At 40.7% G+C, this 18,280-nt stretch overlaps 1 protein-coding gene across 1 annotated transcript in view; it reads right to left on the minus strand.

Moving 5' to 3' along the window:
* Nucleotides 1-18,280, minus strand: part of EPHX4 (epoxide hydrolase 4) — a 32,924-nt gene that overhangs the window by 1,360 nt on the left and 13,284 nt on the right. The window contains exons 3-6 of the mRNA XM_036757082.1: nucleotides 13,809-13,966; nucleotides 11,413-11,541; nucleotides 5,284-5,387; nucleotides 569-717 (exon numbers count right to left, since the gene is read on the minus strand). Coding sequence (XP_036612977.1) covers nucleotides 569-717; nucleotides 5,284-5,387; nucleotides 11,413-11,541; nucleotides 13,809-13,966 — 540 coding nt within the window. The remainder of the gene's footprint in view (nucleotides 1-568; nucleotides 718-5,283; nucleotides 5,388-11,412; nucleotides 11,542-13,808; nucleotides 13,967-18,280) is intronic.

The raw sequence follows: 18,280 nt of genomic DNA on the forward strand, positions 1-18,280 counted from the left end.
TCAGAAAATTTCTTATGTATTTAACAAAGCTTAATAACCTTTCTCATCATGTTTAATATTTGGTTCTACTAATAATATCATTCTATTCAAGTAAACATCTATCTTATACCATGTTAGCTGATTGGCTATTGCACACCCACACTGTGTAACACAGGAAGGAGGGGAATGATGACCTCATGGTAATAGTAATGATCTTCCCTCTATAAATTAGGATGTAAATCACTCCTTTCGTGTGACAGAAAACATGCAGATTTGTATGACTTCCCCGAACTGTTAGCAGCAAGTGACACGGACTAGATTTTCCCCCTTCCATGACAAATAAGCTGTAAATTCCCACTTTCTTAGACGAAAATAAATAAGTTGACTGAATTTCAAATATAAAGTTTCCATTGTTCCTAGTAAAAGACACACAGACATAAAAAGCAAAGCAGACAAATAAACCAAACCCATGCAACTGGATTCCCCCAAAGACTAGAAGAACATGGAGCTCGTCTCTCTTGTCCTTGAGGTGAAACCTTGGATCTCCAGAATTCAACTGAAATATTTTGCCCAGCCAAAAGACACTGACCTGAAGATATTTCGGAAATGGTTAATTGGGCCTGTCAGTGCTCCAGGTTGAGAAAACACATAAACATAAGCTTCAAGATCTTCTGGGGTTAATCTGCACCCTTTCTTTCCAATGCCAGTCCTCTGGCTAGTAAATAAATGTTTCAGAGCCTATGGTAGAGAAAAGGTGAGTCCTTAATACGCTGTTCCATAAATCCAATCATTGCTTTCGGATGGAAGGCTGAGGTGGGGGCAGCTATCCAGTATGTCCCCCCTCCTCTAGACAGGCCAGTCAGTATCCTCACCTGCCCCACACTCACTGATGTCTTTGCTTGTGCTACTTTTCCCATATGTGCATCCAAATTCTAAGAGGCCCATCACCATGAAACTTTGCCTAAATCAATTCAATTCAGCCAATATTCATTAAGCAGCTTCCATATGCAAAGGCGATTTTGCTGGGTGCCAGGGATACAAGGAATCAGTTCTTTCTCTCAAGGAGTTTACATATTCTTAGGGAAACATAATGTGTAAATGGTTAAGCATAATATAAGATAGGGTGTGATGAGAGCTCTAGGAATAGTTGAGAAAGGAGAAAACACTAGTAGCTGAAGGATTCAGGTAAGAGAAGTTATTTTACTATTATATTAATAACCAATTATTAAATTGGAATTCAGACTTTTTTCCTCCATTTCCTCATTAAGGCCCAGCTCTTGTTAAAAAGTCAGGCTCTGAAGGACATGACTGATTGCCCTTAGCCCTCAAAGAGCATGCTCTTCAATCTTAGGAGGGACCCCACCTCCCCCATCCCCACCCCCCCACCCAACTATGAGGCCTAACTTTTGTATAAACAGAATCCAGTCTGGGTGAGTTCTTACCCTGGGGAAAGGAGCCCCTGTCCTTGTACCCCTCCATTAGAGTTTAGGAGAAAACCAACCAGAGTGGATTCCCCTGTCCAGATGACTGGAGGCAGCTGAGCCTCATGATCAAGCCATGTTCTCAGCAGGAGGAGCTGAAGACTTTTAGCCCACCTCCTCATTAAATGTTGACTAATCAGGGTTGATTTTCACTTGTCAAAGGAATTCCCTTTCAGAAGGGATTTAAGGCTTTCAGGATCTCCATTAGGCATCTTTGGTTACTGAGAGAAGTTACTGACCATCTATTGATTGCCAGCTCGCCTAATTAATAAATTGATTGTTAATTACCCAGAAACTCTGTTTCTTGGGGTTTTTCATTCATCACACTAGCATTGGGCCTTGAAAAAAGAATTAGGAATATAAGGGGCAGAGATTCATTCATTCAATAAATATTCATTAAGCACCTACTCAGTAACAGTCATTGTGAGGGAAGGAGGGGGTGCATTCCAAGATCAATGCAGGGAGGAAAGTGATGGAATATTCAGTCTGAGGAACATCTAGCAGTCTAGTTTGTATGGTACAAAGAGTACAGAGAGGAGTATAATGTGAAATAAGGCTGAAAATGGAGCTTGGCGCTAAATTGTGTAGGAGTCTGCAGGATCTGAATTTTATGTTAGAGGTAATAAGGGACTGCTGAAGGCTTTTGAGTAGGAGAAGGACATGGCCAGACCTTGACCTTGAGATGATGGTTTTGGCAGCTGTGTGGAGGATGGTTTGAAGAGAAGAGAGACTGAAAGCTGAGAGGCTAATTAGAGGGCTATTCGAATAGTTCAGATGAGAAGTAATGAAGCCTGAACTTTTACGACAGATCTTCAGTTTGAGAGAAAAAGGGATAAATGTGAGAGATGTCATGGAAATAGAATGAACAAAGCCTGTCAAGGCAGTGTATATAATCGGTGAAAGAGAGGGAGGTCAAGGATGACTGAGCTTTCAAACTTGGGTGCCAGGCTGTATGGTAAGTGTAGGATGAAGAGACAGGGTGACCAGGTGGAGGTTTCCAGCTAGGGATGCTGGGCTGGAGTTCAGAGGAGAGATTGGGATGGGATACATAGATTTGCGAAGCAGCTGCCTCAAGGTGATAAGTGAATATATAGGAGGAGGTGAGAGAAATAAGAGAGAAAGAAAAGAGAAGGGGCCCGGAGCAAAACCTTGGAGAACAGCTATGCTTAGGGAAGGCTTGAGGAAGACACTAAACAAATATAGGAGATGAACATGGGAGAGAAACAGTGAGAATGATAGTGTTTACTATTTGTTGTGAGGATCAATTGAGATTCTATATGTAAAGAACTTTGCAAAGTGTCAAACTCTATGTCAATGCTGACTATGATCACCAATATTGGTGTGGTTGCTGTCATCACCACCATCATCATCACCGTCTTAAAAGGAGTATTCAGACAGGTTAAAGGAGAAACATGGAAGCGCGTATCTCAGAAGCCAAAGGAAGAGTGTTGGGAAGAAGGAGGTGGTCAAGACAAGATCAGGCAAGTCAACAAGCATTTATTAAGGGTTTCCTATGTTCAGGGCACTGTGCTAAATGCTGGGGATACAAATAAGAGCAAAAAGAAGAAGACAGCTCCTGCCCTCATGGGGGGGGGGGGCGTGGTGTGGATTATTAACAACATACTGAAAGGAGACAAAGATGGGGCCAGGGAAGAGCTCAAGACAGTCAACAATACAGAAGCTAGGTCGGGAAGGCTGAGGAAAGGCCAGTGAATTCTGAAATTAAGAGGTCATTGGTAACTTTTGAGAAAGCCATTTCATTGGAGCAGTTAGATTCAAAAGCCAGATCTGAAGGGGTTGAGTAGCAAGTGATGGGTAGTAGGCTCAACAAATAAAGAAAACATTCCACATTTGGCCCCTAAATTGAGGAGAGACCTAGGAACACAACAAGCCCAGCTCTGATGAAGATGAGCACTGCACTCAGCTGGAGGTAATCAATCTCCCCATGTGGATTCTGGATCATGGGCAGCTCTATTCCGTGCCAAGCTGGCTAACCACAGGGTAAAAAGAAAGACTTTTGCCTGTCTGCTGACATGGAACTGGGTTAGTGTTAAAAAGAAAAACACCCAAGGATGTAAGTGAGTCCTTTTTCCCTGCCTGTGGTGAGCTTGGAAGATGAGCTACAGGAAAAATCCTGTGGGTGGGAGAAGGAGCTAGCTCCTGGGAAGCCACAGGGAACACACAGCCCTGCTCTTGTTGAGAGAAAGGCAAGAGAGCTGCTTTTGTTCTTTCTAAGGAAAAGAAGCATCTTCCAGGCTGTGGCCTTGGGAGCTACTAGAGGGTAAGCGAGAAAATCCAGAGATCCGGAAGATAGAGTCCATCCCAGATTGTATAGACAGCTGAGCCCCAGGAGGAATGAAGTCCCAACTGACCTGCCTGACTATGGCAAAGCAGAAATTGCAAATCAACAAGCAATAACCATTTATTAAAGACTGAGGCTATATAGGGGAGAGTGTGCCCCAGAACATTAGGGGCAAATGTTTGGACTTCTGTTCTTGCTCTATCTTCTTAGTAAATATCCCTTTGTAAAAGCTAATTAATGTTAATTGGTTAAGTCATTCTGGGGCTTAAATCACTGTGGAGAATTGATGATATGATGGTATTGATGATAAGAGGTAGCTAGGTGGCCCAGTGGATAGAGCCTGGGGTCTGAAGCCAGGAATTCCTGAATTCAATCCAGCCTCAGACGCTTACTAGTTGTGTGACCCTGGGCAAGTCACTTAACTTCTGTTTGCCTCAGTTTCTTCAACTGTAAAATAATTGTACCTACTTCCCAGGATTGTTGTGTGGATCAAATGAGATAATATTTATAAAGCACTTAGCCCAGTAACTGGCACATGGTAGACGCTATAAATGTTAGCTATGGTGATGATGATATAAGGGAGATATTAATTGTAACTAGAAGTTGATATTGGGAAGAACATAACACAGTGGGGTCTCAAACAGATATCTTTAAAGAAGGGCATTCTCAACCTCTCAGAGGAACCCCTAGAAACCTGAAGGAGATGTAGCCTTGCTCTGGGGACCTGACTTCCCAGTTTGAGCCAGAATTAAAATAAAGATCCCCAGAGCCCTAAGGCTACAAAGAGAAAGAACACTTGAAGAGATGTCAGGGTCTAATGAGTCATTTTAAAGGACAGTAGATCCTTGGGCATGTTTATAGGTAGGGAAAGAGCTAGTAAATAGGGACTGATTAAAAAAGGAGAGAAGGAATGATGAGGCAATCAATATTTACTATTTCTCTACCTGACTGTCCAAGGTACTTACTGATTCTGTCCAATTTAACACTTTATGGTATAATCTTTTATGTTGTTCTTGACTTGTTTTAAGCCTAATTATTTCATGTTCATAAATATGACACGGTGGCATCATTTCAGTATGTTATAAACAAGCACGTTGGGGATCATCTTTCTGGAGTCCTTTGCCCACTGAGGCCACCTCTTTCTCTGTCTCTCCTCTTACCATCCCCTGACCTCCCTGCCATCCCTTCTCCTTTCCCAACATGAACTTGACAGTCCCTGACTTTTTATGTGGGCAGTTCAAATGCCAGCGCATGCCAAGTGTCTAGACTAATGACAGGTTTTTAAAGGCTTTCTGCATGATGCAGACAGTCAGGAACAGAGGCATTGGAATGTTATTGAATGAGGGCTATTGCCTAAAATATAGAAAACAGAAACCTGGAAAATAAACATAGCAATTAGAAAGGTGAAATCTTTAAATCATATAGGAAAGTTCCCCATTGCCCATGGGCTGATTTTTTAAGGGCCAAATTTGATTAAAATCTTTCTCAGGAACATTAATAATTACATTTGTATAGGCTCACCTTGAAGTCATTTATGGTAAACATGAATTCTGGGAACCACGGCATTTGAAAGAAGAAGTAGTAACCAGATCTGATCAGCTGCGAAGGGTGCCAGAGGATGTATTCTGAAATCAAAATACCCAGGAGTTAAGAGCAAAAATTGATGATTGGGGGTGGGGGGGGATGACTGGACAAATGAACTGAGTTAAGATTAGAAGGAAGTTAATCAATCAGTTAGCCTTTATTGAGTACCTACTAAGTGCCAGGCATTGAGTTTAGGTGCTGGGGATATAAATGTATATTTAGGGAGTGCTAATATATAAGAAATGTTAACATGGGTAATCCCTAAACAGTTATGAATACAGAAAGTATTTACAGTAGACACCAGAACTTTATCATAATGCTGTTTGCTCTAGAGAGGAATTTAATATGAGCTAGGTTCATCTTAGGCCATATTCTGAAGGGATTTTAAAAATAATAATAGCATTTATACAGCACTTTAAGGTTTGCGAAGTGCTTTTACGTATGTTATCCCAACCCAACGAGGTAGGTGATATTATTATCTCCATCTCTTACAGATGAAGAGGTTTAGGCTTAAAGAAATCAAGGGACTTGGCCAGGGTCACACAACTAGCAAGTATCTGAGGCAAGGTTGGAATTCATGTCTTCTGATTGACTCCACAGTCAACACTCTAGCTACTTCATCACTTATGGTTAACCTAGATTTTGCTAATGTAATATCAAAATGAACTTGTTCCATGGTGATTTCATCTCATGTCATGCTTCCTATCCTATCCAGCCATCTACCTGGCCATTTTCTTGCCCACTCCCCTGCCTCGCGCATATACCCATTACATTCACCCAAAATTTCTACCTCTTGCTGTGGGAACAGAATCAAATCCATACCACCATTGCTTCTGGAAAGGGCTTCTCAATGGACCCACCCAATGACTCTCTTCACCATCCATATGACTTTCCAAACTAAAACATCCTTCCCTGGACTCTGGTCTCATATCTGTGTAGCCTCCCTGTATCAGAATATAAGCTCCTCGAGGGCAGGGTTTATCTGTATGTTTCCCTGGGCTTAGTGTAGTTCTTGGCACACAAGAAGTTCTGAGAAAGATTTTTCATTGATTCATTAATATGGTCCCATTGTCTGGATCATAAAAAAGTAAACAGTAAAGTTGTAAATGTCTTATTGATATATTTTTACACTTCTTTTTAACAGCAGTATGTTAGATGTACAAAGAATTCACAAACACCTCTGAGAAAATCAGGGATACACATTGTGAAGACCAGATGTTGCAGGGGATGAGGAGAGGAAGGTCAGATACTGCCCGATCTCATGTTAGTCTGTACAGTGTCATCCCTGAAATTCATGCAGTCTGGGCCTCAGCCCGAGGAGAGCTGCGTTCTGCCTCTTAAGTTCACTGTCAAGGTGACTCAACACTGTCTCTGGGGACATATGGGAAGGTAATTACTTGTTGTTATTGTTTAAAAGGTTTCCATAGTACCATACGATGAAAGAAGGAGAGTGGGGAGGGAATTGAGAGGCCGCTGAATCAAACACTCATTTTATAAATGAGGAACCAAAAGTCCAAGGAAGATGGACCATGGAGGGGAAGTGGCTTGGCAAGGCCACACAGGGAATGAGTGCTCAGAAGCAGAGTTTGAACCCAGGTCCTCTGATTCTGAAACCATAATGTCTACCATAATGTCACAATTAATAGAAGGATATATTTGCAATAGAGGAGTTTTATAACTGTAGGTGCCATATTCCTTTTGTGAATGTAACTGACATGGCTCATTGGAGAATGTGTTGACGCCTGCTCACATTTTTATGTAGCTAGAATGAGAAATCGAGGACCTTTCTCCCCAATGTTAAGATTGTGGATTAGGATTTTCTCCCTTGTGGAACCTTCTCCCTGGACATAAGGTAGCTCGAGCTGTGCAGGGCAGGTGTTTGACACATCCAGTCTAAGTGACTTCAAGGCCTCATCTCTCTCAATCTGTATAAGTGGGGCATTATCATATTAAGTTTGTTCTATAAATCTCTATCTGGTGAGATGCTCTAGCAAGATGCTTTAGCAAAATCTCTGTTTGGCACCATGATTAGAGATCCCAGCATCATTAAGGGAAGACTGTATGCTAGTAGGTAAATGTACAGAGCTCTGCAAGGTTTGCGAAGCACCATCTGAACAGGACCTCATCTGTTCCTCACAACAACCCTGTGAAACAGGTGCTGTTATTATACCCCTTTCACAGATAAGAAAACCAAGGCTGGGTTGCTCAGGGTCACATGGCAGGGTGCGTGTCTGAAGCAGTATTTGAAATCTAGTCTTCTTCCTGTCTTGAAGTCCAACATTTTGTCCACTATAGCGCTCAGCTGCCTTCATTATAGAAGGGCTGGCAAATGGTAGGGAGAAATAGATTGCTGAACACATCCTTTGGTGCTCATATTGACTCAGGCTGTGCCCTAGTTCTTATCCACAGAAGAGTTCTGGAAACATCGCCGACTGTCATTTTACTTGAACTGATTGGCCAGCTGTCTCTTTGGCAGAATAAACTGAACAAAAAAGACTTCTGGGTCAGCTGGGCAAATATGGAGATGGTTCAATATGAAGTTATGGGTGAAAAGGTCTCTGAGAATTACTGTCAATGTAGCTCAGTTCTAAAACTTGAATTCTCTGCTGTCTGGTTGAGGGATTAGAGGTGTTCTGCTTGGTCCCAGAGGGCAGACCTAAGGACAATGAGGAGTTTCAGAGGCACTAACTTAGGCTTGGTATAAGGAAAAACTTCCTAATAATTAGCGCTATCCCAAAATGAAATGGGTTTCGTGGGCAGGTAATGGGTTCTCCCTCATTGGCCATCTTTAAGCAAAGCCTGGATTATCATTTGTTGGGTATGCTGGGGGGAAGGGGAGGAATTCTTATGAGTGTGGGTTGGACTTCAGGGATTCTTAACCATCTTTTGGGCCTGGACCTCTTTGGCAGTCTAAGGAAGCCTATGTCACTGGAGACAGTGTTGAGTCCCCTTCTCAGAATTATGTCCTTAAATGCATAAAATAAGGATTACAAAGGAAACCAATTATATTGAAGTAGGGTTTCAAGTACTTACTTAGTACAGTACTTGGCACATAGCAGATGTTTAATAAATGTTTGTTGACTTCACTTAAAAGTTATCATTTAAAAACACTCAATAATAATAGATCATAGACCTAGTGAAATCTCTGGTTGATGGTCATTGAGGTACCTTCTGACTCTGAGGTTCTGTGAGTCCTTGGCCCTATTTCTAATAATGCAGAGTTAAGACAGATGGATATCTGCGCAACTCAAATTGTATGTTCATAATGTAGCAAAATTTCCATTCAGGGATCATTTCTAGAGTAGTTACTCAGGTATATTCCCCCATCTCTCCCCTGCTCCAACCCTTAAAATTTTCCATTTTTCCTCTCTTGGTTTATTTTAAGAAAGGAGAGAAAGCCAAGATGATTTTTTCTGTGCATAATTTGCACATTCCCCTAGCACCCCCCCCCATTTCCCATAGTAATAGGAGTTCTGAATTTAGATTGTGAGCTCCTTGAGGACAGAGACTGTCTGCCTTCTTTTTTCTTTTTTCAGTATGCTCAGCTCTTTGCACACATAGTCATTTTTTTCCAGTCACGTCTGACTGTCCATGACCTCATTTGGAGTTTTCATGGCAAAGATACTGGAGTAGTTCACCATTTCCTTCTCCAGCTCATTTTACAAATGAGGAACTGAGGCAAATGGGGCTAAGTGACTTGCCCAAAGTCACATAGCTAGTAAATGTCTGAGGCCAGATTTGAACTCAGGAAGACAAGTCTTCCTGATACTCAGCCCAGTGCTCCATCCATTGTACCACCTAGCTGCTCCCTAGCACATGTAAGCCCCTAATAAATGTGTGTTGTCTTGACTTGACTTGAACTTGTGAAAACTTGGTAAGAGCCAGAGGAAGGCATGGGAATGGTTTAATGAAATCCTATTTGCTAAAAGTAAATACAAGTGAGCTCACCAGTAGTCCTATTTCTTTCAGTTCTTTTTATCACAGCTTCAGAGTTCCTCCGATGAGGGCTGCCACTGCTGATAGCCCTAGCCATCAGCCAGGAGGCAAATTAGTTTCATAACTGCCATGACTCACTATTGTCAAGCCAATGTCATTGCATAATCCTTTTCTCTTGCATTTTTCTTCCTTACCTTCCATTTAAATAAGCAAAATAGTAGCTTAAAGGGTTTGTGCATGTATGCATAAAATTATATAAAGAAATATGCTAAGATCTGCTTCTCTAAGATTGTTATTAACCTTGATTTTCCTGTTAGGGATGTTCCCAAGGCATCTCAAAGTCAACTTATCCATAAGAGAACTCATTATGTTTCAACCCAAACCTACTCTTCTTTTGAACTTGCCCACTGTTGTTGGGGGCAACACTGCTTCTGGTCACCCAAATTCACAGCCTGAGATTTATCACTGACCCCTTACTCTCCCTCATCCCACATATCTCATTGGTTTCTCATTTGCCCACTTATCTACGCTCATGTCTAATCCAAACCCTCTTCTCCTTTCATGTCAACCACTGCAAGAGCCTCCTAACTGGGCTTCATGTAGAAAGTTTTTCTTGTCTCTTAGGTACAATCTTTGTTGTTTAGTCATTTCAGTCATGTCTAACTCTTCATAACTCCATTTGGAGTTTTCTTGGCAAAGATACTGGAGTGCTTTCCCATTTCCTTCTCCAGCTCATTTTTTACATATGAGGAAACTGAGACAGATAGGGCTAAGTGACTTGCCCAGATCACACAGTAGTAAGAGTCTGAGGCTGGATTTGAACTCATGAAGAGGAGGAATCTTCCTTATCCTAGGCCCTGGGCTCTGTACACTAAGGCACCACCTGGCTGCCCTAATCTATCCTCTACAGAGCAGTCAACGTGATACTTCCAAAACAAAGGTAAAACTTGTCAAACTCTACTGTCTATGTCTACTAAAACTCTAGGCTATGTCTACTTAAACTGGCTACTGCTAACTGTATCTATTAAAACTCTCCTAAACTATGGCTATGTCTTCTAAAACTGGCGACTGCTGGCTATATCTACTCAAACTCTACCAAACTATGTCAAATTCTCCTGGCTCCCTCTCACTTACAGAATCACATTCAAAATCTTCTGGCTTTTCAAAGGCCTTCACAAGCAGACTCCAACCTACTTTTCCAGCTTCAGAATGTATCACTCCCTTTCATGCCCTCTTTGAACCAGCTCGACCGGACTCCTGCCGGTTCTCACAAAGCACATTCTGTTTCCTGTCTCTATGACTTTGTCACCCCTTGCCGGGAATGCACTTCCTTCCCTTGGTCTCTTACAATCCTTACTTCCGAATTGCCTCCTCTTTATGAGGATTTTCCTAATTCTGCCCTGCTGCTAGTGTCTCCCTGTATATCTAGTGTGTGTGTGTGTGTGTGTGTGTGTGTGTGTGTGTCCTTGTGTATGTAGGGGGACAGGCAGGGCACAAGTATTTAAATTCTCATTGTGTACCAGACTCTGTGCTAAATGTTTTACAAATATTACCTCATCTTATTCTCACAGCAACTCTGGAAGGGAGATGCTATTATTTTTATTTTACAGATGAGGGAACTGAAGACAATGGAGGTTAACTGATTTGCCCAGAGGTGCACAGCCAGGAAGTGTCTGAGGCTGGATTTGAACTCAGGTCTTCCTGACTTCAGGTCTGGACCTCTATGCATTATGGCACCATCTAGCTGCCTCATGTATATTTTTATATACACACACACATATGCAGACATGTGTGTACATTATATATATATGTGTATATATATATATGTATACACACACATACATATTTATTTACAGCATGTCTCCTCTGATAGAATATAGGCTCAGTGAGGGCAGGGATCACTTCATGTCTTATATATGTCTTTGTATCCCCAGCGCCCATCACCAAGCATAGTGTCTGGCACAAAGGAAATGATCGATAAATGCTTGTTGACTAATAGATTGATTGGTTGTCCCTGCATGGTATAAAACTACAGGGTTGGCGCAAATGTCTATTTTTGCATTTTGATCAACTTGGGCTTGTTCGTTATGTAAATATGGAAGCTTACAAGTAGAGACTTGTAAAACTCACCTGTGAATACATTCGGGTGAGGAAAATTAATCACAACAAGCTTGGTCACCAGTTCTGGGTAACAGATGGCAATGAGCCAGGCAATCATCCCTCCCCAGTCATGGCCAATTAGAACACACTTACTGTAACCTGAAAAGAGAACAAATACATACATACATACATACATACATACATACATATATTCATAATACATATGTTACACATAATATACACATATATTCCCATATACACACATATATTTGTACATGTATATATGTGTGTGTGTGTGTGTATGTGTATAGAGAGAGAAAGAGACAGAGAAAGAGAGAGAGAAAGAGAGAGATGTATATATAGAGAGGGAGAAAGAGAGAGGGGTATATATATATAGGGAGAAAGAGACAGAGAGAGAAAGAGAGAGAGCAAGAAAAAGAGAGAGAGACAGAGACACAGAGAGACAGAGAAAGATATATAGAGAGAAAGAGAGCGAGCGAGAGAGAGACAGAGAGAGACAGAGAGAGACAGAGAGAGATTGGTCTATTGTCATGAACGGCAATCAGGTTTTCCTTCATATGATATAGTTGTCCTTCTGATCCCTTTTTGTTCTAGTACTAACAACAAGCTTTGATAGAATGCTTGAAGGTTTGCAAAGCTCTTTACAAATATCTCATTAATTCTTACAACTACGCTGTGAGTTAGATGCTATTATTATCTCCACTTTATGGATGAAGAAATTGAGATGGTCAGAGGCAAAATGACTTGCCCAAGGTCTCAGAATTACTAAGTGCCTGATGCTGGATTGGAATTCAGGTCCTCCCGACGGCAGGTTCAGCACTCTATCCACTGTGCCACCTAGCTAGCTTAGCAGACATGGCTTCAAGACATGCTCTGCCACCATGTTCAAGAATATATCAAGGTCCTAGTTTGATTAATTTTTAGGATCAATTCTGTAGTGAATATAAAAATTACTTATTTCTTAACGGCTGAAAGAAATTTTATTTATAGTAAATCCAGCCAAGTCCTATTAAAGTTTAAATTTATAATTCTCTAAATGTAAGAGTTACATTTGTTTCCCCAGTGAGTATTAGAAAAAAAGGCCATTGGTCTCAACTAACGGGGAGCTGGTTGGGAGTAAATGGGACCATAATAGAGTCATAGATTTCAATTTGGAAGAGAATTTGGAGACCAAGTCAAATGCCATCACTTTACAGAGGAGAAAACCAAGTCTAGAGAAGATTAAGTGACTTTCCCAGGGCCACAGAGCTAGTAATTTTCAAAGACAGGATTTGAATTCAGGTCTTCCTGATCCCAAATCTATCCACTGGACCTCCTGGAAGTCAGTGATAATCAGGAAAGTCTGAATTATAGAATTTATTTTATTTTTTCATTTTCTTATATTTTTCAATAAGCAAGCATTTATCTCCTCTTCCTACCACCCGGCCCCTCTTGACAAATATGAACAGTGAAGCCAAACAAATTGCCACACTGTTCAAGTCCAAAAATGTATGTTTCATTCTATGTCTTAAATCCCTCACTTCTCTGTTGAGAGGCAGGGAGCATAGACCCGGCCTGTCAAATCATGGCTGATCATGGCATAGATCAGAGACCTTGAGTCTTTCAAAGTCATTTGTCTTTACAACGGCATTATCATTGTATAAATTGTTTTCCTGTTTCTGCCCACTTCACTCTGCATCAGTTCATCCAAATTTTCCAGCTTTCTCTGAACCTGTCCCTTTCCTTATTTCTCACGGCACACTAGAATTCCATTACATTCATAAACCATAATTTGTTCGTTCTCCAATTGGTAGGCACCCCTTTAATTTTTGGTTCTTTGTCACCAAAAAAAGCTAGCTATGTTTTTGTACGTATGTTCTTGTACAAATGTTTTTGTACATACAGATCGTTATAGAATTTATTCTAAAGAAATGAAATTTTATTACTCGGAGTCAGAAGGACTGGGTTCAAATCCTGGCTTTGTGATCTCTGGGTCTCTTTTTCCTCATCTGGGAAATGGTGAGGTTGGACTCACTAATGGCTCAAATATATATTGTGCACTAAGGTCTGCAAAGTGCTTTACGTGTATTATCTTAAGAGTACTGTGAGGTGGGTAATACGGGTATTATCACTTGTTTTACAGATGCGGAAACTGAGACTCAAATTATGTGACTAACTGATCTCCCTGGTCCCTTTGCTACACTAGGCTAATAAGATGTTGCTAAATAAAGATTCCACAGGGATTGTTTTTTAATGAATGAACAGTGAAAATACTTGTTTGTACATGAGGACCTCTAAACTGTTTTTAAACCCTTTGATTCTTTAAGATAAATTTAATTGTCCCCTTTGAATTCCTGTTCATACGACTGATTCACTTAGCAAAAGGAACAATGCTACCTGTATCTATGATGATGCTGCTCACATACCTAAAGAGTCTAAAATATCTTTAATGTCCACAACAATGCAGTCCAACTTATAACTCTCTTGATGAGAGGGAGCATCTGTTTCTCCATAGCCTCTCAAATCCAAAGCTACGACTCGATATTCACTTTTAAATTCCCGTAATTGGTGGCGCCAAGAGTACCTGTGTCGGAAAGAGAAATTAAACATAGGAGATGAAGTTATCGCTATATATTAAATACTATAGAATTTCTAAGTGAAAAACCATAAACTCATATATCATTTGAGAGGAAGAAAAAGACGAACCAGCATTTACATGATGCTTTAAAGTTTGCAAAATGCATTATAAATATTATCTCATTTGATCCTCCTAACAATGCTCTCTGGTAGGTAGTATAATCATTCCCACCTTACAGATGAGAGAAATGAGGCCGAATGAGGTTGAGGATCAAACAACTAGCAAGTTTGTGAAAGGATTTGAACTCAGGGCTTCCGGAATCCAGGTCCAGAGGTCTATCTGCAGTGCCCCCTAGTGGTCATCAACAGAAATAGAAGTGATGTGTCAGCAAGCGGAGAAGTGATGTTTGAGATGGAAACATTAATTTTCCTCATCAGACAAGAACACAAGGTCTCAGATTCAGATCTGGAAAAGACTGTAGCGGTAACGTGGTCCAACACTTTTATGGTAAGGATGAGGAAACTGAGCCCAGGAGGGGTGATGTGATTTGTCTGGAGGCAGACAGCTAGTAAATGCAAGAGCCAGACTTTGAAACGGGGCCATCTCTGCCTCAAAGAGCATTTCTTTTTACTCTCTGCCCAACTAAGCTGCGCTTGTTGTCAAAATCACCTTTCTCTTTATATTTTCACATACTCTGACGCTATCGATCTGCGGAGCATTAAGGGAATGATGAAGCTAAGCTACAGCTGGTGTGGTCACATTATTAATTTCTAGGGATAATTAAAGATTTCATGATGACAAAAAATGAGACTGAAGACAGATCGGAGAAACTGGCCAAAGCTCATTATCTAGACCAGCAGAAGATGGTCTTTCTCTTTCAACGCAAGATCATGTGATTGACCTGAGACCATCTACTTATTTCCCTAAAGAAGCACACTTTACTCACCTTATGCCACTGTAGAATGGGGCCCCATTTTTTAGCAGTAACAGCTTAGTAATGGAGAAACACTCTAAAGATAAAAGAAAACCACCAATTACCATAGAAATATTAAAATGACAAAAGTTAGAGATAAACTTCTGCTTACTAAAGTTTAAATCCTTCTATGGTAATGATTTCAAATAAAGAATAGAAGTGAAATAAATATTGGGGAGACTAAACTAAAAATTATTTATGAAAGAAGAGTCTGTAAGATTTTGTGAAATCCAGAGATCAGTGTAATTTCAGTCTAGATGAGAAAAAAATTTGTGGTAAAAGTTAGACTAGAAGACTCACAGAAGTTCTTAATCAAGAAGGGACATTTGAAAGCATCAAGATGAACCATCTCATTTTACAGATGAGGAAACTGAGGTCCAAAGAGGGAATGATTTTGTTTAGGTGGGGGGAGGAGACCAACAAAGATCTCCTGCAGAAGATGGCATTTGAGCTGAATCTTGAAGGAAGCAAAGGAAATTACAAGGTGGAGCTGAGTAAGGAGAGCATTCCAGGCATGGGGGACAACCACAAGCAAAGGTGCCAAGATGAGAGAAGATTGTCATGTACTAAGAAAAAGCAAATAAGCCGGTATGCTTGGATTGTGGGGTATGTGGAGGTGAAAAAAGAGTAAGAATATGGGAAAGCTAGGAAGGTACTTGATTGTTTGTTGTTGTCTAGTCAATTAGTTGTGTCTGACTCTTTCTGACCCCATTTGAGGTTTTCTTGGCAAAGATACTGAAGTGGTTTGTCATTTCCTTCTCCAGCTCATTTTACAGATGAGAAAACTGAGGCCAATAGGGTTGAGTGCCTTGCCCAAGGTCACATAGCTAGTAAGTGTTGGAGGCTGGATTTGGATTCAGGCCCTCCTGACTCCAGGTCTGGCACTGTATCTACTGTGCCACTTAGCTGCCCTGTGTATCAGGTTGTGAAGACCTTTAAATGCCCCTTCATATTTTATCCTAGAGGTAATGGGGACCCCCTGGAGTTTAATTGGGGGTCATCTGTATATCTATGTGAAATAGTCTGAGCTTCATTTTAGAAAAATTGCTATTTGGAAGGTGGACTGGAGAAGATGAGGCATGGCAACTAATTAGAAGTCAAATGTCATAGTTTGGGCTGTGTGAGTGAAGAGAAGGTTGATGAGAGATGTAGAGATGTAGAGAAGTTAAAAACAAGATCTGACAATGGATTAATAAAGGAGGTGAATGAGGATGAGGAAAGGGGGACATTGAGGTTGTAAGCCTGGGATTGTTGGGTTGTCTTCCTCATTAGAATGTTCGCTCCCCGAAAGCAGGGACTCTCATTGCTTTTCTGTGTTTGTGTCCCCAGAACTTGACACATGTTAAGTACTTAATACATGCTTATTCTTCCATTCGCACTAACATGAAGGCATTAAGTATAAGACTGACATTTAGATTTATGACTGTTATGACAGCTGATGTCCTCCCCTCATTATACTCCCTCTACTGATAGGGAAGATTGGCGATTTAGAATGTCATAACTCAAGTGGCAGTTTAAGGAAAGACTGGTTTGAAAGACAAATCTCATCCTAGGACACCAATCCCTCAGTAGCTAGGCACCAGTTCATTCCTTTCAGTATCTTACAGTCAAATACACAGAACAAAAAAGTCCTGCAAGGAAACCTTGTTCTCTAGAAACAAGGTGAGCAATATATGCCTACCCTATATAAACAGCCTTGGCTAGAAACAGGCCTTCTATACACAACTCTCTACACCAAGAATGCCAGGTCTGACCCTAGACACTGTGGGAACAGGGCTTCTTCTCTAGCAAGGTGAAGCTATTACTCGGAAGAAGACCCTCAGCAAAGGAAAGGAGTGAGGGTGAGGGGAAGGGAGGCCAACTCTGAATGATGACCAGCAAGAGGTCAAGTTCCCTAGGGAAGTCTGATAGTTCTTGCCTACCTCCCGGCTGGCTTTGCATCCAGGACAGGGCAGAGCTGCTGTCTAGCCTAGGCAGTAACAGCTGTGATGTCTGGGCAGTCTGTTTCCCTGCACTAATGAAAAGTTGGAAGCACCTTGGCAGTGTCAGCACCACGGCCAGCGATCTGTCTAACGGTGGGGCCGAAATCTTTCTTCAGTTGTGGGAAATGAATGACAATAAAGAGTCACATTTATATAGTGCTTTAAGGTTGGCAAATGACTTCTGCCACCACGACCCTGAGAAGTGGCTAATACAAGTATTACAATCCCTATTTTACAAACGAGGAAAGGAATGTCACTGAAGTAAGAGGGATGTGGAAATATTGATAAACCCTCTTTCTAGGTTGGGCGATGGCAGCTTACTTTATTATTATTATTAGTAGTAGTAGTAGCAGTAGCAGTAGTAGCAGTAATAGTAGTATTAGTGGTACTTTAATGTAGTAGTAGTACTTTATTATTGTGTTAATGTAAGTAGTAGTACTTTATTATTAGTAGTAGTAGTAATAGTAGTAACTAGTATTTGACTATTCATACAGTCACATGGGTTCTGTTTTTCTTTTCTTTTTTCACTGGGGAAGGTGGGAGAGTAAAGTGATTTTTGTTCATTAAAAAACAATTAAATTAAAATTTTTTAAACAGCTAGGATTTATATAGCGCTTTGAAGTTTGCAAAGCACTTTAAATGCTTTTCCCCCTCCTTTGATCGTCACAACAACTCTGAGAAACGGGTGCTATTTTATCCTTAGGTATCCTATTTTATCCACAGATAAGGACTCTAAGGCATGAAGAGGTTAGCTGACTTGCCCAGGGTCACTCAGATAGCAAATGTCTGAGGCAGGATTTAAACACAGATCTTCATGATTTCAAGACCAGGATTCTCTCTACTGTGCCACGTAGCATTTGAAATTATCTAATTGTTATACAAAATGCAGTATCTCCTTTCTCTGAAGAAACTAATTTGCCAATATATTATTCCATCTTAACTTTTTCCTGTGAGCTTTTCACGTTTCCAGGGATTGATGTTAGATCCAATAGAATGTAAGCTTCTTGAGGGCCAGAACCATCTCATTTTGGTCTCCACTACAAAACCCAGTATGTGAGGCACAGTAGGTGCTCAATCATGCCTGTTGATTTGACTGTTTGTCCTAATACCTGAAACAAATAACAGCTTCATTCAGTGGGGTATGTTACTAATTTTGGCAACATCCTTCAGGAAATGCTCCCTTGTTCACTAAAGGTAAAATAGATTGATTTGTCCTATTCCAAACTTTAATGACCTCCCCCCAAAACTAGAGAATTTAATAGGCCCTATGATCCATGTGTCAGATTTATTATTAGTTTGCATGATAAGAAATAATTTTATAATAAAGAAGAAGAGCAAATGGTCTGGTCATAGTTTGAGAATGAG

This window comes from Trichosurus vulpecula, chromosome 4 (assembly GCF_011100635.1).
Source record: "Trichosurus vulpecula isolate mTriVul1 chromosome 4, mTriVul1.pri, whole genome shotgun sequence".
In the NCBI taxonomy this organism is placed as follows: Eukaryota; Metazoa; Chordata; class Mammalia; order Diprotodontia; family Phalangeridae; genus Trichosurus; species Trichosurus vulpecula.